Source organism: Petaurus breviceps, unplaced genomic scaffold (assembly GCF_028583685.1).
Source record: "Petaurus breviceps papuanus isolate PSGF00001 unplaced genomic scaffold, PetGlider_PUasm1.0 91041, whole genome shotgun sequence".
Classification (NCBI taxonomy): domain Eukaryota; kingdom Metazoa; phylum Chordata; class Mammalia; order Diprotodontia; family Petauridae; genus Petaurus; species Petaurus breviceps.
In genome coordinates, this window is record NW_027187400.1 from 38,869,168 (window position 1) to 38,895,262 (window position 26,095).

A 26,095-nucleotide genomic window follows, 5' to 3' on the forward strand; every position below is an offset into this window, starting at 1 on the left:
CTAGTCCGTCTAGGTTCGGGGAGTTTGAGATTTCGGAGGCAGAGGAAGGAAGCCAGGAGGGCGCTAAGGGAGTGAGCGGGGGTAGCGGCAGCGGGGTGCATCAAAGTGGGGAGTCAGAGACAGACACGCGTGCGGGTCCTTGCTCTGCCATTTGCTGACTGGGTGACCTTAGGCTAGCCACGTCACCTCTGGGGACCTCAGTTTCCTCCTTCGTAAAAGGCGAGAGTCTCCCTAAAGGACCCTCACAGGGTCCCTCCCAGCTCTAAATAGAAGACCCTGAGATCTGGGGGGTTGCCGCCTCCGAGAGGAGGAGGAGTCAGAGGAGCGGGACAAAGGCTAGGCAGATGTAAACGACACGCCGGTACCCGGGGAGGGGCTTGCGGGTAAAGGGGGCGCGGCGGCGGCAGCGGCGGCGGCAGGACTTTGGCGACGCTCCCTGCGCGGTGACAGGCCCGGCGGGGCGGGCCGGGGCGGGCCGGGGCGGGCCGGAGCGGGCGCTGCAGCGGCCTCATTCCCCAGCCCGGGCGGGCTGGCTGGCGAGCGAGTGAAGCCGACGAGAGCGGGCGGAGCGGAGCGCAGCCCGGCCGGAGCGGGCTGGGGTAGCCATGGCACGGGCACTTCCCCTCTGAGAGCCCGGGCCGCGGGCGGAGCCGCAGAAATGACGGTGGAGTTCGAGGAGTGCATCAAGGACTCGCCCCGATTCAGGTGAGACGCCTCGGACCCGGGACCGGCCGCGATCGGGAAGCCTTGGGACATCGGGACCTCGCGCGCTCCTGCAGACGGAGCGAGGCAGGGACCGGGAGACACGGGCAGAGACTGAGGGAGACGGGGGCCAAGGCAGGGACCGAGACACACCCAGAGGGCAGAGAGGCAGAGGGGACACCCATCTAGAGAGACAGGTCCAGAGAAGGTGAAGGCAGGAACCAGACCCAGAGACAGGGGTACACACCCGGGGAGAGAGAAGCAGAGGCGCAGAGAGAGAGAGAAAGAGAGAGAGAGAGAGACACGCCCAGGGAGAGGGAGAGAAGGGAGAGAGGGAGGGAGGGGGAGAGAGACAGAGAGAGAAGGGAGAGAGAGTGAGAGAGACAGAGAGAGAGAGAGAGAGAGAGAGACAGAGAGAGAGAGAGAGAGAGAGAGAGAGAGAGAGGTGCCTCGCCTCTGAAACAGAGACAAGAGATCCACACACCCGGAGATGGAGGCAGAGAGACCAGCCGAGAGACAGACAGACAGACAGACAGACAGACACACACACACACACACACACACACACACACACACACAAAGGCGCACACTGCCTGGAGCTCCCACGATTAGCCTTCCTCCCTTTCCTGTCCATGTTCCACGTGGGGTGTGTCAGTGACAGACTGGGGAGCCTTGGCCCCCCTCTACCTGACTTCCCCCTTCCCCTCAGGGCCCCGCAGCTCCTTCCTGGCCCTGAGTGCTCTCTTGGCCCTGGTGTGGTTTGGGTTTTCCTCTGAGCTCTCTGAAAGGGCAGGGGTCTAAGTTGCAGGGCATGCCTTGGGGGGCACCCCAGGCCATGAAGGCAGACCTAGGTTTGAGGGCCTGGGTCTGTTCCTCCGGAAGATGCCCCCATCCTTACTGAGACAGAAAGCAAGAGAGAAGAGGGAGGGTCTTTATGTGAGCAGGCGGCTTTATTCTGTGACAGCCCATCCCCTCCCCCACCCCCTACATCCAGGGTCTCAATCCCTTTGGAAGGTCGGGGTAGCATGGCCAGTAGGGTGGCAGAGAAGGGGCTGTGTGTTTCAGCTTCAGGCTCTCCCCCTGCTCCATCCCCCCCCAGCCCCAGTCCCACAGCCCTTCCCAAGGGAACAAAGAGACCTTTCCAGATAACAATTGTCCCAGAGAGAAAGGGACAGAAGGTTTGAGGTCCCCTGTTCACTGGGCTCTGGCTGCCTCCCTGTACATGACTGTCAATCGGTCTATCTGTCCATCCCTGGATCCCTGTCTGTCCATCTTCCACACTTTGTCTGTTCGTGTGTCCCTGAGGTTGCCTGGCAGGGTAGACAGTGCCCCTGATTTCCCTGTTGGTGTGAGCTCTACTAGGAAATGTCTAGCGGCTAGGGAAAGGCAGAAGAAGTGCCCCCAGCTTCAGAGGCAGCTGAGGGATCAGACAGGAAAGCTGGCCAAAGACCTCAGCAAGCTGCCAAGCTGGGACCTCACCCAGCATCATTGCCCATGTGTGTACTTTATACACGTGTGCATGCATGTGCACCTGTGCACAGACACTTGGTACCAGTGTGTGTACATGGCATGTATATCCACATGTGTGTGTATTCACACACACATTCACACAAACCTGTGTTTGTGTGTGCAAACATGTAGGGGGTGGAGTTGGTTTGTGTTTGTGTCTGGATTCTCTGAAGGACTCAGGCCTGTGACTCCATACTCTTTCTCTAACTGCTCTGGGAGACAAAGAGAGCAGCCCCTTCCTTAGCTTAGGCCCTCCCTTCCTCCTTTCCTCCCTCCCTCTCTCCTGTATCCTTCATCCCATGACTGTCCTGGGGACCCAAGCATTCCGGAGCCGAAAAGAAATTAAAGACAAAAGTGGGCTAGGGGAGCATAACCGAGGATGTCTCCCAGACTGGACAGTGGAGGAGGGCAAAGGTGGGGGTTGGGGTCAAGGTGCATGTGTGCTCGGATGTTGGGAGGGGCGGTAATGGGTGGGTAGCTTCCTATTCCAGAATTCCCATGACTATTCAGTCAGTCTTCAAAGGTTTGGAAAGTGGAGAGGGCTGTGGTGAAAATGGGGGCATGAGTGGAGAAAGTGTGAGCGTCAGTGTAGGAGAAGGATTATGGGGAGGAGGGGTCTCCGTTTCTCAGGGAGAAAAATCCTATTCCAGTCAGTGGGAATGCGAACCCCTTTAACTTGCATCCTTCCTTTTCTGGGGGCCGTTCCTGCCTGGTCTGGGTGCTTTGGAGCACTCCTGGCCTCCTGTCTTCCTGTTTCTCTGGAGAAGGAGGGAAGAGGGATTCCCATAGAATATTCCCAAAGCTGGACCACCCCTTCCTGACCACTCCCACCCCCATCCTGGCCATAGGGTGGGGACTGGTCTTGGTAGCCAAGGTGGGGTCTCATTGCTGGTCCTGTCCAAAATCTGGAGGAGAAAGGGCCAGGGATCCAGACCCAGACCAGGACCAGGAAACGGGGTTGAATTTTTAGAGACTCCACCTTTCCTGAGCACTCAGCTCTTCCCATTTCTCAGAGGGTTTGCAAACCTGGGGCTGATCAGAGTTCGGGTTTAGCAACAAACTTTCCCCAGCCCAGTCCTATTTCTTCCTCTGTCTTCAGCCTCCAGCCTCATCCTAGGAGCTAGCTGTCCTGTGCTCTCTCTGCTTGGGTGGGATAGGGCTTGGGGATTTGTGGGGTTCCTATCACTCTGGTCTTTCTCTGTGGCTCTGTGCCACGGGATGGGAAACTGAGAAGCTTTTGCCCTCCCCCCTCCACACCTTTGCTCTAGTCTCCTCCCTGCTCAGGCATGCCTGCCTGACCTGGCACTACCTGTTTCTGAGAGTAGCCCTGGGAAAGGGCCCTTGGGGTACCTCTCCCCCTGCTAAGATGCACAGAGTTCATGCTGGCCTCTGGAGAAAGTTCTAGGTTCTGATTCCAGGCTGGTGTGTGTCCTTAACTCAGACTCCCCCCACCTTCCCTCCACATCCCCCCCCCCCGCCCCATATATACTGGAGATATACTGGAGCCTACTTCACCTGAGTTGGAGTCTAGACTTTTTAAAAAATATATTTTTAGTTTTAGTTTTCAACATTCACTTCCATAAGATTTTGATTTCCAAATTTGTCCCCTTCCCTTCCCTCCCCCCTTCCCAAGACAGTGTGCAATCTGATATAGGCTCGACATATACGTTCATATTAAACATATTTTCACATTAGTGAAAAAGAATTAGAAGCAATGGGAGAAACCACGAGAAAGAGGAAACAAGAGAGAGAGGGGGTAACAGTTTGCTTCAATCTGCACTTGGACTCCAAAGTTCTTTTTCTGGATGTGGACAACATTTTCCACCATGAATCTTTTGGGACTGCCTTAAGTCCTTGCCTTGCTGAGAAGAGCTAAGTCTATCAAAGTTAGTCAGCGCACAATGTTGTGGAGCCTAGACACTTGGGCCAACTTTGCTGTGTGATATACTCTCCCTCTCTGGTTCCCTTTTCCTTAGTCAGGATAGGGAGAGAGGTCTGTGTGCCTCAACACTTAGCAGGGAAAGAGTTAGTCAGAGGCTCTGGGAGTCCCTTCTGGATGCATCATTCACTGTGTATGGTCTGTCTTGCAATGGTGGTGGGGGAGGGAGGGGTCCTTGCCACACCCACCAAGGAATGAGTAAAGCCTGCCCAGTGGGTACAGAAGGAGGAGCTGTGGTCTGAGTCCCTGGAAGCGGTGCCTCTTGGGGGCTTGTTCAGCTAGTGGGGAGGCCTGGGAAGACCCCCACACTCCTGCTTCTGCCAGAAAGGTGTCTGAGGGCTGAGGATGTGGTGCATTTGGGGAATTAGCTCCAGTAACATGGGGGTAGGCAGACAGATTGGGGGGGAGAGAGAAATCTGTAGGCAGAGAGGAGCCAGTGTTTGGGGGGGGGAGGTGGCGAGTGGAGAGGATGTGGTCAGTGGGTGTCTGCTCACAGGCTTGGGATCACCATGCCTTTGGGCTTGGGGGAGCCTTGTCTGTTTCTGCCCTGCCCCCTCCCAGTGTGGGATCCCTGGGAGAAGGCACCAGATGTTCTTCATCTGTGCTGGCCCCAGTTGGTTGGGAACTAGAGGAAAGAGGCTGAGGCTGCAGCAGGAGGGATCCAGGCTAGACCTCAGCAAGAATTCTCTTGCAAAGCATTAGAATAGGCTGGAGACATTGGGCTTAGATATTGGGAACTATAGGAGCGTAAGAGTAATAGTCGTAAGTATGGTTCTTTTAATACAAAGGAGACCCGTCCCCAAGCATGATGTCCAGGCTTTGGCTACCGCAACCACACCCTCTGAACAGCCCTGCCCTGGCCCTTTCCCTGCTGGGGCTCACCCCTTCTTGTCTGTTCAAGCCTTGACTTCTCTGTCCACTGCCCTGATGCAGACAGACAGTCTGAGAGGCTACTCAGAGCTGTAGAAGGGGTGTGGAGTTGAGAGTCAGGGGACCTGGATTCAAATCCTGACATTGCCTTAGTCAGCAGCCTTAGTCAACCTCATTGGGCTTTAGTTTTCTCATCTGTAAAATGGGAGGGTTGAACTCTTGATTGTCTGAGGCTTGGCTTCGTGGCTAGGGAACGCCTGACCTGGGGTCAGGAAGATCCAGGTTCAGATTCTGACTTCCCCTCTTACTGGTTGTGATCCTGGACAAGTCACTTCCCATGTCGCCTCCTGGATAAATGGAGAGAACTGGCCTGACAGGTTCCTAAGAGTCTAGCCTTAAATCTGTAATCTCAGGATCCTCTGACAGAATGGGTCCCTTCTAGCTCTAAATGGATGGCAGAGGACCGAGGAACCCGCTAGTTTCTGGCCGATGTCAGAGGCTGTGTGAGATTCCCCAGAGCTGAGGTCCCAGCTTCCCCTGTGGCTTCTTTTCCTGCCTGTTGCCACTGGGGAGGCTGGAGGGTCCTGGATCCTTGCACTACTCCAGTTTGGAGGGGAATCAGATTTAGAACTGGGAGAGAGCTCTCCTCAAAAGTTGTTGAGGCTAAGTGGCTTGTTCCGTCTGGCTGTACAGCTGGTAAGTAGATGTGCCACTATAATCCCCCAGCTGTTTAATTCAATCAGCACTAAGCACCTACTGTGTGTCAGGTGAGGCAGTGAGGTACATAGAACACTGGGCCTGGAGAAGGGAAGACCTGAGTTAAAATCCAAGCTCAGATATTTACTAGCAGAGTGACCCTGGGCAAGTCACTTAACCTCTCTTTGCCTAATTACTGGAAAAGGAAATGGCAAACCATTACAGTATCTTTGCCAAGAAAACCCTTAGTTGGAGATGACTGAACAGCAACAGCACTGGGTTAGGTGTTAGGAATACAAAGACAAAAGTGATCCAGTCCCTGCCCTCAGGGAGCTTACTTTCTGAAGTACCTACCTAGTAAATATATAAAAGTGCCTTCTAGAGGGCAGGTGGGTGGGAGAGGGTGAAGGCCTAGGGCAGGAGGGGGGCTCCAGGGCTGCTGGGAGGAAAGGTGGGACTCCCCTTCCAGATGTGGGGCACTGTCAAGTCCATGGCTTGGGAACAGGGCCCTACACACCTGGAGGCTGGTTGGACTGGACCAGAGAGTGTGTGAAGGGCAGTTAGCTGAGTCAAGCCTGGTAGGTGGGAGCCACACTGGGGAGGGTTCGAAATGCCAGGTTGGGGAGCTCCCACTTGATCCTGGAGGCAATAACGAGCTGTCCAGACCCTGGACAAACTATCTCACCCCTTGGAGCTGCCTCCAGCAAGGAGGAGGGTGGATTAGCGGGGCCCCAAAGGCCCTCCAAGCTCAACATTTTGTGATTGGTGAGGAAACACTGATGGGGGAGGAAGCCAGCTGAGAAACAGCAGGCCGGGGGAAGATGTTTCCTTAGAGCCTGCCCCTGCTGACTAGCGCTGAATGCACAAGCCTCTGGGGAGAGGAGAATTCTCAGGGCTAAAGGAGGCATGTGGGATCCCAACTTAGATCTGCTTTGTATGTGTCTTTTCAAGAGCCTCGGTCTTGGAGTCGAGTTCAAACCCAGTTTTAGACACTTGATTTACTGGCTATGTGACTGTGGGTAAGTCACAACCTCTGTTTACCTTAATTCCTCACCTACATAAGAGGGGATCCGCCTAGACTTCTGAAGTCCTTCCAGCTTCATCTGTGCTCCTATGATCTTACATTTTGGGTGTGTATTTATACACGACACATGTTATATGATGCACACACATATGTACAGCATATACCCATGTTTATACTATGCTACATGACACACAACATACATCACATAACATGTGTGTATATTAACACACTTTTTAGACATGTATAAGCATGCATATATCACAATATGTAATATGTCATGATATATGTGGTTTATTGCATAACACCGCACAATATATTATGTCATACATACACACATCATATCATATATTATCACATCATGTTGCCCATCAATATCTCATGTATGTGTCATATATGACACTGTATACAGCATGCATTACATACAACACATGTGTATATGTATAGCTTATGTTCACATGTTGTATATATACAGATATAATGTTACACATGCATACACATATGTGTGTATTGTGTGTATGTATGTTACACACATACCTTTGTTGTCTTCCTCATTAGTCTGTAAATTCTCTTGGATTGATTGGTTAAGGTAGCCTTTCCCCAGGATGTCACACTCATTCATTTTTTTTTTGGTCTTTTTGGAGGGGGGAAGACAAGGTAATTGGGATTAAGTGACTTGCCCAAGGTCACATAGCTAGTAAGTGTTAAGTGTCTGAGGTCTGATTTGAACTCAGGTCCTCCTGACTCCAGGACCCATGCTCTCTATTCACTGCGCCACCTAGCCGCCCTTATTCATTCTTGCAAAGAATATTTATTAAAGGGCCTACTGTGTGAAGCTCCATCCTAGGCACTGAGGGAGAACACTAAGTCAGGAGAAGGCCTGAACTCTGCTCTTCCTCGGTTCAGTTCAGCCAGCACTTAGGAAGGCTCTGCTCTGTGCCTGGCCTGGGGGGGAGGAACACAAAGCAATCAACAGTCCTGTCCTCAGGGAGCTTCCACATCTGTCTTGGCACAGGGAGGGGAGGCCTGCTGATGATGTAGAGGGATGGGGTGTCATTTTTTGGATTCTAAATAGAGCAGTCATAGTCAGCCACACCCTTGTCTGTAGTAATGATAATGCTGAGTTGGAAGGTGCAGGGGCGGGGTCCATAGGGAGGTAGGTGGGTGGAGGGTGAACCCCTAGGTCCTGCCTGCTGGGTAAGGCAGGGCTTGGCTGCTTCCTGAGGGGGGGGGCGCGTTCTCCCCCTGAAGTCAGCAACCACATCCCCTGGGTCCCAGAGCTTACTCCTTGGCATACATTAATCTCATTTAATCCTCACAATGACCCTGTGACGTGATCACTCAAGAAGTATTTGTGCCAGCAGCTAGGTTCTATTTTTTGGAAATCCCCATTTTACTGCTGAGGAAAGTGAGTCATAGAGTCTAAGGTTAAGTGACTTGCCCAGGGTCATGAGACTGAGTTGGATTTGAACTCAGCTCATCTTCTAAGTCCCATACTCTTATCTACTGTGCTACCTAGCTGCCCAAAGAGAGCCTGTGGCATAAGAGGATCTTGGGTTGGGATCTTATCTGGCTTTTGTGTGAGTTCAATTCTCCCAGCCTGTTTCCCCATCTCTAAAATGAGGGATCTGAACAAAAGGGTCCCTTCCAGCTCTCATTCATGATCCCAGCTTCTCCAACAAGCTTAGAATCTGGGAGAGAGATGAGCCACCGTACCCAGAGAGCTTGAACCTGTTTTATGGTATCACCAAGTGACCTGGGTCACCAAGAGGTTTAGAGACTTACCCTGGGTCACACAGCCAGGTTACATCAAAGGTGAGATTTTGAACCCTATCTGTGATCCTAACTCCATGCTATATGGGGGGGATTTATAAAACAAAGTATTAGGTGGAATTTCTAGTGGAGAAAGAAGGAAAGGCTCTCTGGAGAAGGTAGTCTGAGTTGATCAGGTTTGATTGAGTTTAAAGGACAAGTGGAAATTAAGCAGGTCAGGAGAATAAAGAATGGAGTTCTTGTCTAAGGAAGAGTGAGGAGAGGTTCAGAGGCTGCAGGGGAGAGAATGGAGAACAGGGAATATGGAAGAGCTAGGAAATAAGTGGAAAAAGAGGGTGGTCCCAGCTGGTGGAGGGCTTACCTTGACTGCCTACTAAGGAGCAGTGGGGAGCCATTGAGGCTTTGGGAGTGAAGGAGTGACTCCAGCCTGAGTGCTGTGGTATTCCCCCTCCCCCCCAGGCCACCTGGAGGATTCTAAGGTGGGCGTCACCAGGGTGTCACCTAGGTGTGATCACTCCCTTGTCACCTGTATTATTGCCTATGGTCTCAGTGGCTCAGTGACCTCAGATGATCCCAGAGATAATGCAGAGAATATCCCATGACCTCATTCTAGCCCACACCTGAGCCTAAGCCCACAACGACCCAAAGGAATGGATGGGGTATCCTTCCAGCCAGCCTTCTCTAAGGACTTACTCTGTACCAGAGACATCCCAGGCTAGTGACCCCAGCCCAGGATTGGGCTCCACAAGGGCTGGATTTAGACCCCACCTCTGACCCTCCTAGCTGGATGACCTGGGGCAAATCACCCACCTTGTTCATCTCTTCCTTTTTAAAATTTATACCCATGATCCTCTGACATTTCTCCAAAGATATTCTGGAGTCTGAGTTACTATGTGTATCCTTGGGCTTGGAGTCAGGGAGATCTGAGTTTAGACCCTATCAGCCCCTTCCACGGTAAGGGACTTTGTGTCTCTTGTCTGTTTCCTCTTCTGTATTATTAGGGGGCTGGACTTGATGGCCCCTCAGGTCCCTTCTGATTCCAGAGCTATGATCCTAAATTTCTGCCTGCATGACTGTGGCTAAGGAAGTTCATTTCTCTGTCCTCAGTGTCTTCCTCTGTAAAATGGAAAACTGGGAGGGATCAAGGAAGGCTTCAGGAGTGTGTGGCACTCGGGATGCAGGAAGGGAGGGGTTTATAATAGGTTATTAGGAATAGAAAGCTGACCTGAGTCTGGGGGACAAAGAATGCTGGGAGCCAGGGGAGTTTTCACTCCATACCCTAGGGCTGAGTGGGGAGGGAGGTTTGAGCTGGCTGTCCCTTCTTGGGAGGTAGCAGCAGATGCTGGACATTTAAGGTGAGTTGACCACCTGGTGCAGACCCTTGGGCAACCTAGAACATGGAGGCTGACCCATTCTAAGAGTTGGAGCCCACCTTAAGAGCTGGCTAGTGTGTGTTCTAGACAGGGACACATGGGACCAGGATGCAGGAGGGAGAGGAGCTCAGAGAGACAAAAGCTAGGGGGAGAAGACAAGAGGATTTCCTGAGGCTGGCAAGCTGGGGGTGCAGCCTGGGAATGACTGGTGGCATCGGGCAGCCATGTTTTAAGACAGAATCAATGGTGGCTGAAGAGCTGGGTTTGAATCTGGAGTCTCCCACTTAATATTCGAGACTTCAGGCAAGCCGTGTGGGGATGTCTGGTCTGGAGAGGACACCTAGGGAGACAGAGATATTCAGGTGTTGGAGGGGCTAGGATGGAAAGAGGGATTGGCCCCGAAGGACGATAACTGAGCAATGGGCAGAGCTAGAGGAGGTTATGGGCTTGCTGGAAGGAGGATACTTCCCGTTATTTAGATCCCTTACAGAGGGGGATGGGCTGCATGGGGAGTGGCGGAGGCAGCAGGGGCTCCCTGTCTCTGGAGGTCTCCATGTGTGGAGGTTCTGAGACCTCTCAACTTGGCACAAAAGGGTCCGGGTACAGATGGAGTCAGATGACTTCTGAGCTTCAGTTCAGTCGGAGGGTCTAGGAATCTGACAGCTTCTCTGGACCTCTCCTTGTCCTGTTTATTTTCTCTGTGTACACATGTTTGCAGAGCATCTCCTCCATTAGACTGTATGCTTCTTGAGGGCAGGGGACCACGTGGTTGCTTTTCCTGGCAACTCACTTAAATCCAATCCATTTTCACGTCCTGGCATCACTTCCCTGATGTCATGATCCTCTTGGAGCATGAAGGACAAATGACAATCCCCAGTGCTTAGTACAGCTACTGGGGCACCCTAAGGGCGGAATAAATGCCCTGATGGGGAGACATCTTAGGAGCCATGAAAGCCAACCTTCCTTATGAACAACAACAATAAAAACAGTTGATTTTTACTTTTCAAGTAACAAGTATTTTAAAAATGAATTTGTCCTTCCTCCCTCCCCCATCAGTGAGCAAATTTAAAAACAAACAAACAAAAAATAAAGAACGACAAAAACCCAAGCCCTCAACACTTAGCTATATAGTGGGACAAAATAAATTCCCACATTCGCCGTGTCCAAAAATATGTCCCTGCATTTTAAATTCATCAGTTCTGTTAGGAGATGATTCAACTTTGCTCATTTTACAAATGGGTAAACTGAGGCCTGAAGGGTGGCAGAAGCTTGTCCACAGTCACAGAGGTAATAAGTAACAAAGGTGGGATGCCAACAATAGTATTCATAGCTGTCTATATAGTGCTTCAAGGTTTGCAAAGTGCTTTACATCTGGTAAATTACTTGATCCTCACAACAACCCTGTGAGGTGGGTGCTATCATTCTCCTCATTTTACAGATGGGGAAACTGAGTCTAGGAGAGGGTAAAAGTCAATTGCTTGAGTCCACAGAGTGAGCAAGTGTGTGAGGCTGGCTTCAAACTCAGTCCTCCTGACTCCCTGTCCTTCCCTCTATTCAGGATTTTAACTTCTGTTCCCTGACTCCAAATTCAATGCTCTCTCTTATTGTTCCATTCTCCAGATTTGAAGTCAGGATTTGGGTTCAGACCTTGCCTCTGTCAGTTACTGTGTGACCCTAGGCAAGTCATTTACACTCTCTGTGGTGCCTGAGTGTCTTCATCTGTAGAATAGATGAGTTGGACTGGATGCTGTTCAAAATCCCTTTCAGCACCAAACCCTGGGATCCAGTCTCTTTCCTGTCTCCTGGACCTCAGGATGGAGGTACTGACTTTGGAGGTAATACAGGACATCCTGAAACCATTGGGAGAGTATCTGGGGTCAGGGGTGGGCTAGTAAATGTTTAACAACCAAATGAGAAGGGAGTGGGGATGGGGAATGTGTGTAGGATACCTTAACATCTTCTCCATCACTTTCTTAAGTTAGAAATCAACAAAAGAATAAACCAAGCCCTGATTTTTAGAGACATAAATGTTCACACTGAAAATTTAACAATGAGCTCTCTCCTGTCCAGCACACACATGCTTGGGGTCCTAGGACAGGACCTCCCTCCTGAGCTAATAGGGAGTTATCTGAGTTGAGGCTGGGTCTGGAAATAGAGGAGCACAATGGTGTAGTGTAAAGGGTATTAGACTTGTAAAGGAAGTTATAGGTTCAAATTCTGCCTAGGAAATTAACCACTATGTTACCTGAGCACTGTACCCTGAGTTTCTTCCTCATCAAATGAGGGGACTGGACTTGACTCCAGCTCTAAATCTGTGATTCTATGAATAGTAGTGAGAAGAGTGGATAAAAGAGGGGCAGCCAAAAGAAGATGGGGAGGCAGGAGAGGGTGTTCTCTAAAGCTGACCCTCAGCTCTGATGGGAGTGGTGTAATCAGGAAAGTTAGGCCCTTAGACTGAGATCTGGACCATATTGTTGGACACTTGGTGACTCTGAAACTGACACATTATGGAGGAGCCTCTTAACCATTCATCATTATCACCACCATTTTGATCAAAGCTAGCATTTCTAATTTATTTTAACGTTTGTAAAGTGTTTTATAAATATCTCATTTGATAAATGATTAGGGCCCTCAGAAGGACTGGGGTGGGGGGTAAGTTGGCCCTCTGATGACACTCTGGTGACCCAGGAAGGTGATTAACCTCCTGGTATCCCCAGAGAAGTAGGTGAAAAGGGCTCCTTTATCACTGGTGACCCTGGCAGTCTGTTCTTCTATCCCTCCAGTGCTGATAATGGATGGGGATGGGGAGCTGAAATTGTTGGGCAAGGTCTCCAGGGACTTGCTTCAATCCCTCTGCCCTTACTGGTGCTAATGGGCTAAGGGCAGGAAGTTGCATCTGACTGGGGGTCCTGACCTTATTAGCTAGAATAAATAGCTAACAGCTCACATTTATAGAGTTCTAAGATTCTTAAAACACTTTACATGCTATCTCTTTTGAACCTTATAACAACCCTGTGAGGTAGGTGCTATTTTTACAGGGGAGGATACTGAGGCAGATTGGCAAAGTGACTTGCTTAGGGCCACACAGCTAGTAAACCTCTGGGGTAAGATCTTCCTGACTCCAGGTACAGCACCCTATTCTTTCTGGGCTGTGTCCCCGGGCATCTTCCTTGGGCAGACCTGTCTCTGTGTGTCCTGGTCTGGAAACCCCTTCTTCCACGGTGTTGCTAACCAGGTAGCCTTCCCAGTAGCTGAATCAAACTAGAGGACCAGTCCTTGCTGGGGGTGGAGGACAGTGGGGATGGGATGGTAATACACAGCTCTCCTTTCCCCCTCTTCCATTCCAAGTGCTGATGAAGGGCTGAGGGTCTGGGTGAATGAGGAAACTAGCCTTTCTGGGGTGGGCCCCAGGGGACAGAGCCTTTGATCTCTCTCCCTCTGAGACCCCAGGTCCTCCCAATCCCTATGGTGTAGTAACCATCCGGGGTTCTGAGAAAGTTGGGGATGCCCCTGCCGTCTATCGTTACTGTTCCTCTCCCCCCTCTCCCTCCCGGAGCGGACAATGGGCTGAGGGACGGAGGCTAAGTCAGGGGATGGAGATCTGGTTCTATCTCCAGACAAGTCGGCCCTGGTTGGGCTGAGACCGGCTCCCTCCGAGCCGGTGCCCCTCCCCCTCCCCGGGGCTGTCAATGCTCTGAGAGGGGATGATTGTGGGGTGGATCAGGGGGCTCTGACTTCGTCCAGGAAACAAGTTAGATAGACCTGGTTGGGCTGAGGCTGGACTAATGCTCATTCGGATCCTGTCTCCCTCCCCCTCCTCCTCCTTGGGGCAGACAATGGGTTGGAGGAAGGGGTACAGGGGCAGAGTGGGGGGCTGGGACCCGCGGTGGTCCTGGTTAGTCTGAGACTGTACCCCTGCCCACTCCGAGCCAGTCCCCTTCCCCCTCCCCCTCCTCGTCCCTGGGGCTAACAGTGGGCTGGAGGAGGCAGGGTGGGGGGATGGGGATCTGGCTCGGTCCCGGAGACAGGTTGGTCCGGGTCGGGCTGAGACTGGCCCCCTCCCTCTCCTCCTTGGGGATGGCTGTGGGCTGGAGGAGGGAAGTTGGAAGTATGATTGGGGAATGAACTCTGGCTCCGTCCCGGAGAAACGTTGGTCCTGGTCGGGCTGAGGCTGTACCCGTCCCGTCCGCCCCCCCCCCCCCCCCCCCCCCCCCCCCCCACTCCTGGCCTGACAATGGGTTGGAGGAGGGGGTACGGGGACACGGTGGGGGGGATGGGGATTTGGCTCGGTTCCAGAGAAAGGTCAGACTGAGGCTGTACCCCGGCTCCTACTCCGGGCTGGGCAGAGCCGGGAAAATGGAAACCCAGCTGATCCCAGAGTCTCCCCCTCCCCCGCGACTAACGGCGGGGGAGGGGCTAGGATACTGGGGAGCCTTTGTAGGCGTAGGGCTGAGCTCCCCTGGGGAAGCAGATGGAAGGGAGGGTGGCTCCAACTGCAAATTGGATTGGGTTGGGGGGGTCGGGGATCTGAGACCCTAATTCCGGAGGGATTGGTGGGGGAGGAGGGGTTTACGATCACAGCTTTATTTCCTGTTCCCGGACATAAATCCGATTGCGGGGAGGGGGACTGAGGGGGGAAGGGTCACGTGGTCCCGCTCCATCTGCCTCATCCCTTCCGGGGATTCTCCATCTCTTTCGGGTGACGTCATTTGTTAACCCTTCCCTTGCGGTCAGGAAGGGGAAGGGGGTGGGGGGTGGTGGAAGGCATCCAGGATGGACGAGCCCCTCACTCAGAGGGCAGATGGGGATGGGAGTCAATCCCTTCCTTGGGAATCCCAGTTGGGGTTTGGGGACAGTGACAGGGGCAGAGAGAGGGACAGGTGGCTTATGGAGGTCAGTGGGACAGTGACCTCTGAACAGCTCTGCCCAGGGGATGGGAGGATGAGGGAGGGAGAGACAAGACCTAATGTTCTGAGGTCCTTGAGGGGTTTGAGGGTTCACCTCCAGGAACCAATACACTGATGGAGAGATCTTGGACTTGCCCTCCTCTCTTATATTGTGGAGACACATATGACTTCTTCAGGTACCCCTCTCTCTGAGTGGGAGACATAGCCATGGCTTTGGGTCTGCTGATCTGAAGGGGAGATATGGGCCCTCCTCTCAGCCCCACCAGACCCCCTTTTTAAAGGCATATCCTCCCCAGGGACACCCCCTCAATCTGAGGGGAGATCCATGATCTTCCCTGTAGGGATCTCCCTAGTCTGAGAGGCTTGATTCAGTTCTGTGTTTATTGAGGAGCAGCCCCCCCTCAATGCCCAGAAGACTGTAAGGGGATCCCCCTGGGAGCCTGGTCTCTCTGTAGAGTGGAATTCTGTATGTGCCAGGGGCAGGCTTGGGTCTCAGCCAAAGGGACTTGGTTCCTGTCTCCATCTCCAGGGAGCCAGTGGGGCTCAAGGGTTCCTCCCTCCCGGCTCCACTCCCACTCCTACCCCAGGTTCAGGGTGTGTCAAGAAGGTTTTATTTTCTGAAAGTCTCTAAGAGGGGCCCCAGAGTGAGACAAAACCTTGGGCTGCCCACCCCGCCTGCCCACCCGCCCAGCCGGGAGCAGAGCTGGGTATTAATAACCTCACACAAAGGAAGTGATTGAGGCAGCTAATTAAACACTCGTTTTCCCCCACCCAAAAATAGGGGGCCTGGAGTCGTGGGGTGGGTGGCACTCTGTCTCCTTTCTCTGGGATTATTTTGGGAGCCACCAGGGCCAGGCTGGGCAGGGAGGGCATTTGGGGACACTGGCCTGTGGAATACTGGTAATGGGGATCCTTTGGGTGCAGAACAGGGGACATAGCCTGGGCATTAAGGATAAAAGTATGCATTCCGGGGAGCCCATGGTGGAAACCTCTGGGGACAAACTGGTGCCTTCATTCAGTCACTCATCAGGTAGCTATTAGGAGTCTACTATGTGCTAGGTGGGGGCAGCTGCTAGGTGGTGCAATGGATAGAACCCTGGACTTGGAGTCAGAAAGACCTGAGTTCAAATGCAGCTTCAGACATGTTTTAGCTGTGTCACCCTGGGCAAGTCACTTATCCCTGTTTGCCTCAATTTCCTCATCTGTTAAATGAGCTGGAGAAGGAAATGGCAAACTACTCTAGTATCTCTGCCAAGAAAACCCCAAATGGGGACACAAAGAGTCGACTATGATTGAAAATGAGGGAACGTGTGTCAGGCAGGCACTGAGGATATAAAGACATAAATGAAACCGTCCCTTCTCTCAGTGGGAACACTCTCCATCTGGAGTCAGAGGTCCTAGGCTCAAACTCCTTAGACTTCAGTTTCTTCATCTGTAAAATGGTTTGGACTAGATGGTCTCCGGGGTCCCTTCTTTCGCTAGCTACATCATGACCCTGTGACTTGAGTTTGTTTCCGGGGCAGCTCAATTCACCGGCAAGCCAAGACATCCTCCGTGATGGCATCAGTCCTCCCCCAAACTAAGGATGAACAGGACAATAACATGTGAGGTGGGAGGGGCTCCAGAGGTCCTCCTGCCCTCCTGACCCACTGTCTGGTAGAGGGCCTTCCTTAGGACCACCCCTCACCCCCCACAATGAGGTTACCTTCCAAGGCAGAAGAATGCCCAGTATTGTCCAGGAGCCTCTGAACTGGGGCTGACTGTCCCTTGGTATCTGTGGGGTGACAGTGAGGGGAGAAGGGGCTGAACAGTGGTTCACAAAGTCTACAACCTGGGTTCTATGTGTATACCAGGGAGCATGTATTAAGCGCCTGCTGTGTGCCAGGCCCTGAGAATGCATAGAAAGGTAAAATCAGTCCCTCCACTCAAGGGGTTGACGTTCTAATGGGGAAGTAAAGCAATCCAAGGGAGGTGATCTCAGAAGTCAGGTACTGGCTGTGGGGGGACCCAGGCAAGACCTCTGGGGGCTTGTGCTGGGGATTCTAAGACCCTCAATGTAGAACTGAAAGGCTCCTTAGAGGTCATCTAGTCCAACAGCTTAATTTTACAGAGCAGGAAACTGAGGATCCAGGACTTAGTCTGGGCAGCATGGCTGGGATTCAAACCCAGCTCCTTTGAGTCCCGGGTGACTGCCCCTTTCCACTGCACCACAATGCCTCTGTGAATAGAGAAGGCTTCCGGCCCGGCCCAGTTGTCTGGCTCCCCTCCCGCTCCCAGCCCCCCCCCCCCCCCCTTGCCTCTTGCAAGCAGCAGGCAGGTCATTTGGGGGCTGGGCCCCTCCTTTCAGCCGCAGGCTGCTTCTGACCTAGTTAAGCTCGGAGGCCCGAGTGGGAATCACAGTGGGAGGGAAGGCCGGGGAGCCCAGAGTATGTGCTTGTGTGTGTGAGCGTGTCTGAATCTCTGTGAGTGCCCTCCAGCATGGACCCCCTCCAGAGGGCCCTCCCCGCCCTCCTGCTCCCCAGCAATGGCTCCTTCTCCCAGGCTCTGCCCTGAGCTCCCTCATCTGACTCCCAGCTCTCTGGGGATCCCTGGGTGGGCTGAGAAGGATTAGCGTCTCTTGGGAAGGATTGAAAATGAAAGGCAATGTCTGCAAACTGAGTTTGATCCCCGCCTCCCCATGCATAGTGATGTGGTGGGGCCCTCCTGGCATTGAGGCCATGGGGGTTTGGAACCTGGACCTGCAGCCACCCTCATTCAGAATGGGAGCCTGGGGCCAGAGCCTGGCTTATTGGGTGTGGCTGCGCTGGCCCCCCAGGGCTGCCAAGAGGAGAGGGGTGTTATGGTCCCAGCATTGTGATTCTTGCCCCCTCCGATGCCACTGCCCGCGTGGACCTGTTTGGTGGTGACTGGGCCACAGCCCAAAGCTCCTCCCACCCTTACGCTCTACATTGAATCTGTCCACCCTCCAAGCCTCCCTCCACTGATCCTTCCCCTTTATGCTCTCCTGGAGACTGGAATCCTCTGTAACCCTGCCCCCCAGTATTTCCTAATTCATTATCCATTTGACAAACATTAAGGACCTACTCTGTGTCAGACAAAGCTGATGGCTGAGGATAGAAAATAAATATATAAAATATGACATGTCACATTTTGTTTTGTATTAATTATATACGGTGTTTTAATATATCATGTTTGTGTTTTATTATATATCGTATGTTACAGATACATCATGGATAATATGTATAATATAAATATGCATGTGTGTATAAATGGCTATAAGAATGAAACAGCATTTGCCCCTCACCCCTCCAGGGCCTTCCACCCTAGCTTCAGAATTCTAGCCTTGTCCTCCCCATGTGGCCACCTCCTGGAGATCTGCTCCCTTCTTGGTCCATGCCTGGCTGGAGTTCCCTCTCCTTCAGCTAGAGGCTCCCTGGTCCCTGGTCAGGTCCGCCGTACCCTCAGGGAACAGAAGACCAAGCTAGATGGAGGAGGGTAAGGGAGACACAAAGCATCATCTCTTGTTGAGCAGACTGTCAGGAAGGGAGGGCTGCAGACACACAGAGATAGATGCCCTAGCAGGCCTTTTCCCATTCGGGGTTAATTGAGAGTAACCTCGAGGCTGTTTTCTGCCAGAGCCAATGCTGCCTCCTTCCTGGGGCTTGCTGCAGCCGGGGAGGGTCTGTCCACTCTCTGGGCTCGTCCTGTCCCATCTTAGACAAGGGCTCATGGGAAGGAAGGCTGTCCTTGCTTGAGCAGGGAGAGCTTTGAAGGCATGACTTGGGAGCAGAGTGTGTGTGTGGGTGGAGGGAGGAGGGCTGGGGATAGGAGATGTGGAGGTTTAGAGTCCTGGATGTCAGCAACCTTATTGGCTTCACTCTGGGTCTCCTGAGGGCTGAGACAGACAGAGCATGAAGGGAGGGGGTGACCCAGAGAGTGGGCAGCAGGAATTCACCTGGCAGCAGGAGATGGGTGTGGAAGCAGCTAGGCTGGTCCCTTCCCCTCTGACCCCCGAGGACCTCTTCTCTTCCACCCTCGCTCCCCTTACCCCCTGCCCTGTGTCCCTGGAAGGCCTCTTAGGAGGGGATGCCTCACACATCCAGTCACACCTGGGGAGGAAGACCCCCCCCCCAGCCCTTTTCTCATGTCCAGCCTGTCTGTCCTTTCAGTCCTCACAATGTTGGGCCTTGTCTTTCTAGGGCAACCATAGATGAGGTGGAAACAGATGTGGTGGAGATAGAGGCCAAGCTGGACAAGGTGAGAGCCCTCCCCTATCTCCTACCCCTTCCCAGAGCTTCGGGAGAGGAGCCTGGTGATCCCAGAGGCCTCTGTTTTCAAGGCTGGGGAGTGGGGATTGGGCATGGAGCTGGGGCTCGAGTCCTGCCTGGGACTCAGGTAGATGAGGGAGGAGAGGGGCATGCTGGGGCCCAGGGTGTGGCTAGCTGAACCTGGGAGGGACCCCCTAGAATTTCTCCTCAGGAAAGGGGGGCCTGTTCCCCTTGGCCTTACGGGGGGGCTCTGGCTCCTGGCATGTGCATGAGGGAGGGCAGTGCATGAGTGTGCTCATGCCTCTGCGTGTATTCCCGGGGTTGCTGTGACCATGTGTCATGATTCTCTCCAGGCCCCCATGCTGAGCAGCAGCTGGTGTATCTCACGGCTTCCTGCCTTGGTCAGACTCGGGAGGGGGGAAGGGTAAGGGAAGGATGGGAAAGGGAGAGGAAATCTATAGGTCTCAGAGTGAGCCCAGACAGTCAGGAAGTAGCTTGGGGTGGTAGCGAGAGTTCTGGCTTTGGACACAGAAAGACCTGAGTTCAAATTACGTGTTTACTACTTAGTAGCAGCAAGACTCTGGGCAGGTCACTCAATTTTCATGTTTCCTCATTTGTAAAATGAGAGTATTGAGCTCTAAGGTACCCCAGAGGCGCACCTCTTATGAGGAAGAGTCCTGGCAAAGGGCACGTGGGGGTGTTTGAGGTCAGGGGGCCTCTTTCCAGAGGGGGCAGGGTAGAGCTGATAGTCTCCATGGGACACACTGGCTGTCCTCAAACTCAGTTACTCTGTTATTGACCTTTGGGTCCTGGGTGTCTTTTTCTGTTTGCTCTGCCAAGGGTTCCTGGTCAGAGGGTTTGCCTGCCCTGTTTCAGGACCAGCCTCCAAGGCTGGTCTTTCCCTTGGCTCTGGGCACCCTCCCAGAGGATGGGCCTTCCCCGACTGCTTCCCTTGGGCTTAAGTCATCCTGTCCTGATGTTGGAGACACTTCCCTTGCCTTCCTAGAGCCCTCTCTGGCTCCTGGCCCTGAAAGTCCTGACCTTGCCTTGCCCCATTTCCAACTACATCGGTTTGTCTGAAACCCATCCCCAGTGTCGGCTGGCTCCGAGGGTGCCACCTTTCTGGAAAGCCCAGTTTCTTAACCGACGGTCCTCTTTGCTGTCGGTTGGTCGGGAAGGCACTGGATCAGTGACCAGGGAGGAGGAGAGGAAGAGCTCTAAGATAGTGGGGGAGGGGGCTTCCTCCCTGAGCCCCTCCCATGTCAGCCATCCCTTCTCTTGCTCACACTTAGCATGCCCCTGGTCTCTATACCAGAAAAGGAGAGAGACTGTCTCTATGCCTCTGCCAACCCCCCTGCTGCCCATCTTTGGTGGGTACCACCGGAGGGCTTCGTACCTCAGTTAAAGTGCTCATGGTTCTGTTAGAGCTGTGGATATGAGTTCAAATCCCTCACCTGCTAATTACTCATGTCGCCTTGGGCAAATGACTTAATAATAATAATGTTGTTCATTCATTTCAGTCATGTTTGATAATTCGTGACCCTATTTCTTGACAAAGATGCCAGAGTGGTTTGACATTTCCTTCTCCATCTGGCTTTATAGATGAGAAAACAGAATCAAAGAGAGTTAAGTGACTTGTTCAGGGTCTCCCAGCTAGGAAGTGTTTGAGGCCATATTTGAACTCAGGAAGAGGAGTCTTCCTGTCTCCAGGCCCAGGACTCTGTCCACCGTACCACCCCACTGCCCTCACAAATAATAATAGCTAACATTTACATAGCACTTTTTATGTGCCAAACACTGTACTGAATACATTAAAGTTAAAAGGCTAATTTGAGCCTCTCCACAATCTTGGGAAATAGGTGCTGTTATTATGCCCATTTTACAGATGAGGAAACTGAGGCAAACAGAGGTTAAGGGACTTGCCTAGGTTCACATAGATAGTGAGTTTCTGAGGCTGGAGCTGAGGCCTGGTCTCATTTCTATCCACTGGGCCTTCATTTTTCTCCTCCTGAAAATGGGTCTTGAGTCAGATGGTTTCTGAGGTTTCTTCTAGCTGTTGAGTTATGATTCTGTGATGTTGGGCAGTTAAAATAAGGGGGTTAGACTAGAGGTCCTTGATCTAGAACCCTGTGCTCCTTTGGCCAGGGAGGGAACCACTTAGGCCTGAGGGTACAGCTTCCCAGGTGTAGCCATCATCCATTCCTGGGGGGACCAGCAGGGAGCAAAGCCCTCACTCTATGCTTCCCCTTGTCCCATGCAGCTGGTCAAACTCTGTAGCGGGATGATCGAGGCTGGCAAGGTCTACATTACCACCAACAAACACTTTGTCAGTGGCGTCCGGGACCTGTCCCAGCAGTGCCGAAATGATGAGGTGGTCTCGGTAAGAGGGGGGTGACGGGAGGGTGGGCCGGGGCTGGGGCAGGGGCCTGGAGAAACCAGCTCCTGGGATAGGCCACCAGCCAGGCCTGTTCACAGGGTGGGAGGCGGTGACTGAGGGCCAGGGTGCCGTGGGCTGCAACTCAGACAATCCGAAACTTTAATGGAAGAGAGGGTCTTCCTGTGCTTGGGGGCAGATGCTCGGCTTGGCAGGATCAGCCTAAAGCATGGAGGCTGGGGCAGAGAAACCTTCAGACTCATGGATTATCTGTGCCCGGGAGTGCTTCAGGAATACCACTTGAGAAGGACCGGTGGTGCACACTGCCGCTGGTGTGATGTGCGAGGAGACAGAGAGAGCCAGCTGTGTAACCCAGAATGTCTGATGTACCCTGGCTGTGGGGCCCTGGGCAAAGGACTTGGTTTCTCAGTAGTTGTGCTGTTGTTAAGTCGTTTGGTCATGCCCGACTCGTTGTGACCCCATAGACCATAGTGCACCAAGCCCTTCCACCCTCCGCTATCTCCCCAAAGTCTGTCCAGGCTCATGTTCCTTACTTAACTCTCTAAGACTGGAGGTGGGGCCAGTCTTCATTGGCAGAGGGGATTTCCTCACCTGGGAGTTCCCTGGACCAGTGAAATCACAGGCTTGGTCTCTGACATCTCTAATGATGAGACATCAGTATTCTTTCTGTCTGCTGCCCCACAGATGTCCCAGGAATGCTTCCTGTGAGCCTCCAGAGGATAGGCTTGGTACTTTTATTAAATTACAAAAGGCAACCATTTTGTTCACCTATGCCTTAGTCTGCAAAATGTTAAACATGAAAGAGTAATAGCAAGGTAATAACTTGTCCCAAGACTATTTCTATCTGAACTCCATCACACGTGAGGAGGAGGAGGAGATGGATGATATTAACAGTAATAGTGACTTGTCTTGGGACTGTTTCTAGTTGAACTCCATCAAACAGAAAGATGAAAATTCAATTGCCATAATAATCATCTTGGTTATTTTCATCCTCATTTGTGAATTTTCCTGGGTAGGGGACCTCCTGGCATGAAAGCTCCCTTCATGCGTACAGGTTGGCCACTCTTCATGGTCTTAGAGAATTATGTGGGTGTGCTGAAAGGTTAAGTGATGAAATAATTAACAACTTTAGCCAAGTTGCAGGATATAAGCTAAACCCACATAAATTATCAGCATTTCTATATATGACCAACAAAGCCCAGCAGCAAGAGATGGAAAAATTCCATTTAAAATAACTGTAAACAATATAAAATATTTGGGAGTCTACCTGCCAAAGCAACCCAGGAACTATATGAACAATTAACAAAATGTTTTTCCCATAAATAAAATCAGATCTGAATAACTGGAAAGTTATCAATTGCTCATGGATAGGTTAAGTCAATATAATAAAAATGACAATTCTGAAAAGGTTAAGTGAGCAGCCTAGGGTCCCACAGCCAGTATGTGTATGTGACTTGGGCCCAGGCTTGATTCCAAGGTTGACCCTCTAGCTGTTATAATAATGGTCTCCCCAGCCCCCAGACTACTTTTTATCTGTTAACCTTAATCTGGTTGGTTGGGGGACCCAGGGGTGGGATTGGGATTCAGATTTGGGAGTCATGTTGATCAAATGCTGGGGTCAAGGGGATGCTACCAAGGCTATGGGTGGTATGGCTTTGACAGTGGATAGGTGGCTGGGGTCTCCATGTAGCCAGACTTAGCCCAATACCTCAGTGAGATTCTCAGTCAAACTAGGAAGGGGTAGAAATAGGTTGAGAATCATAGAGAGCTGGGTGGACAGTGGCTGTGGGCCACCTACTCCTGGATCCCAGAGTCTCATCAGTAGGAATGCAAAGAGGGGGTTGCCATGGTTCAGTGTGTCTGGGGTTTCTGTGAAGATTTCTTCTGGACCTGGGGCGGGAGTGTGAACCAGCCAAGGGATGAGACCAGAGCTAAGAGCTGGGGGTAGGTAGTGGGGAGGGCAAAGGAATCAGGGGGTCCTCTAGCCATTGCCCCCACCTCATCCTATCTCCCTCCTCCCTTCCCCCCAGGAATGTCTGCAGAAGTTTGGAGACAGTCTTCAGGAAATGATCAACTACCACATGGTAAGAACAACTCCCCCCTCCCTCCCCCATCCCCAGTGATAGGATAGGGGGCTCAGAGCTAGTTAGGTAGTCTCAGCCCTTGGCTCTGTGGCTTCATCAGCATCTCATTTGCATGTCAGGCTAAGTCCACACAGACTCCTCCCCAACTGGAGATTCACTGGGATCGGAACATTTGGGGAGTAGGGTTTTGCTGGGCTGTGCCCGGGGAAGTTCTTGTATGAGGAGGGACAGGGAATTCAGGCCCTGTGATTCAGTTTACATGGGCCCTGTGGGTGGTTCAGGCCTGTCTCTGAGTCATTGGGAGGGAGCTGGAGACACCTTCCAGCCCAACAATCTCCCTTAGGGCCATAGGCTATGTGTTGGGGAAGCCCAGGATGGAGGGGACATTGACACTGTGGATCTGTCCCTTGGGGCAGGAGGGACTCTGGCCTGAGCTCCAGGACACTGGCTTGAGGATGTCTGGCTGGGCCCTGGTCCAGTGTGAGGGGGAGGGGGAAGAGGAGAGGATGTAACTGGAGCTGTGGGTGTGGGAGGGGGAGGAGGAGCCCCAGAAATAGCCAGAAAGGCTCTGGAAGAGACAAGGGGCTGGGGAGGTGTCTGAGGAAGGGAAGTAGGGGGACCTCAGCCCTTCTTATTTGGGGTAGCCCATGCTTTTAAGTTAGATTACAAAGCATTTTCCTTGTAGTTTGGGGGTGTGAGTTAGAGCTCTGTCAGGCAGGGCTAGGGCTGGGACTGATCTGGTTGGAGGCAGGATGATGGACAAAATGACCTTTGGCCCCAGTGGCTACTATTGGGACTTAGAGCCAGAACATGCCCCGCTCTTCCACTCTGTACCCCCAGTCTGGGGAGATTGCTCCATGGGGATAGAGGGAAGCGACTTCTTAAAGATTCCTCCTGCCAGATGTTGCCAAACATCTGTCCAGACAGAAGAGAAAGGGCCAAGGCTGAGCTTCCGGCCTGGACTCCCAGCTTTCTCGGTATCCCAAGCAGTTAGCACAGAGCTTGGCACATAGTAAGTCATCGTTGGCCAATAGACGACTGGCTGCAGGTCCCCTGGGCTCTTTGGGGCATATGTGGGGGAGCAGCAGGGTTTGGGGACAGATGGGTTCTCTCCTGCCCTGTCCCTTGTGTTCACATACTGGCTTGCACCAGCTTGAACCCCAAGAAGCTCATGGTCACAGAGGTATATGAAGGCCCCACGTGGATAAATAGATGTCCACGCTCTGGGTGGTCGGGACGTGGCCTGGGAGCCTGAGCCCAGACTAAACAACCCCCGCCTCGCCTTTCCCCACCCACCCAGCAGGGGAAGTTCAGAAATAAACACTCCCAAAGCTACAAGACAGTGATGGGGCTGCCCCCGTGGCCAGCGTGGAGTAGATGTCGCCCTCCTGTCCCTTTCCCTTCCTGGCACCTGCCCGTTAGCCAGGGGCTGGCCCTTCCCTGACTCCTGATTCCCTCCTCGAGTGGGAGAGGGCAGCATTTTATCAGCTTCCCCAGGAGGCAGCCTGGTTTAGGCAAAACTATGATGGACTTGGGGTCCTAGTACCCGAGTTCAAATTCCTCATCCTGTGGCTTCCTAGCTCTGTGACTCTTGGCAGGTCCCTTAACCTCTCTGGGCTTCAGTCTCCTCATCTGTAGAATGGGGTTAGACCAGATGTTTCTAGCGTCCATCTGTAGAATCTTTAGAATGGGGTTAGACCAGATGTCTCTAGGGTTCAGCCCATTTCTGTTTCTAGGACCCCACAATCCCTCACTCCTAATGGCAGCACCTTGTCTTGCATTGCTATTGGGGGTCCTGAGGGTGGGGGTGGGGTGTGTGGCTGTTTGTGTGCATTCTGAGAGAGGTGGACAGAGGCAGCTGTGGATACCTGCGGGCTGTGAGCCTTGGCCAGTGGGAGGGGGTGCAGAGACAGCTGCTCACATCCATTGGGGTACACTGATGCCCCAACCTTATCCCCCCAATATGGGTATATGTAGGGGTTCTTGAGAACACAGGCTTGGTGGGATTGGTGTGTTACTCAGGAAGTCCTTGACACCCTCATCAGAGAGAAAAAACAGAACCCTCCCCTCGCCCCCAAACTGCGCAAACATCTGGGCAGCCCTGAGCAGCAGCGCCATCTGCTGCCCATGCGGGGAAGCCTTTGTGTGGAGATGGCTTCTGACCCTTGGCCAAATGGGGGAGCTTCTGCATCAGGGGTCCTTCCCTAGAGGAAAGAGCCGTCCTGGCCTGAGCGCTGACCGTAAGCCCAGCTCCTAAATTGGTGGGTGAGGGGGGAGGAAGGAAGGTCAGGAGACGGGAATGAAGACCTAGATTTGGGGAGAGATCTCTCCCTGTCCCCCCAGATGTTTCAGGAGTAGAAGGTACAGGCTCCCCTGCCCAGGTCTTCCCCAAATCCCTCGCTTTTGGATGTTTCTAGATCCTGTTTGACCAGGCCCAGCGGTCAGTGCGGCAACAACTCCACAATTTTGTCAAAGAGTGAGTACGGCATAACCTTCCCCCAGAGGTGCTCCCTCTCCCCTTCCCAGCTCCTCCATCCCCCCTCCTCCCCAGAGGTGCT

At 52.6% G+C, this 26,095-nt stretch overlaps 1 protein-coding gene across 1 annotated transcript in view; it reads left to right on the top strand.

Moving 5' to 3' along the window:
* The first annotated feature begins 479 nt into the window (after positions 1–479).
* Positions 480–26,095, top strand: part of ACAP3 (ArfGAP with coiled-coil, ankyrin repeat and PH domains 3) — a 64,492-nt gene continuing 38,876 nt past the window's right edge. The window contains exons 1-6 of the mRNA XM_069078773.1: positions 480–705; positions 18,103–18,285; positions 18,990–19,047; positions 21,319–21,438; positions 23,484–23,537; positions 25,955–26,013. Of these exons, the coding sequence (XP_068934874.1) occupies positions 659–705; positions 18,103–18,285; positions 18,990–19,047; positions 21,319–21,438; positions 23,484–23,537; positions 25,955–26,013 (521 nt within the window). The 5' untranslated portion in view covers positions 480–658. The remainder of the gene's footprint in view (positions 706–18,102; positions 18,286–18,989; positions 19,048–21,318; positions 21,439–23,483; positions 23,538–25,954; positions 26,014–26,095) is intronic.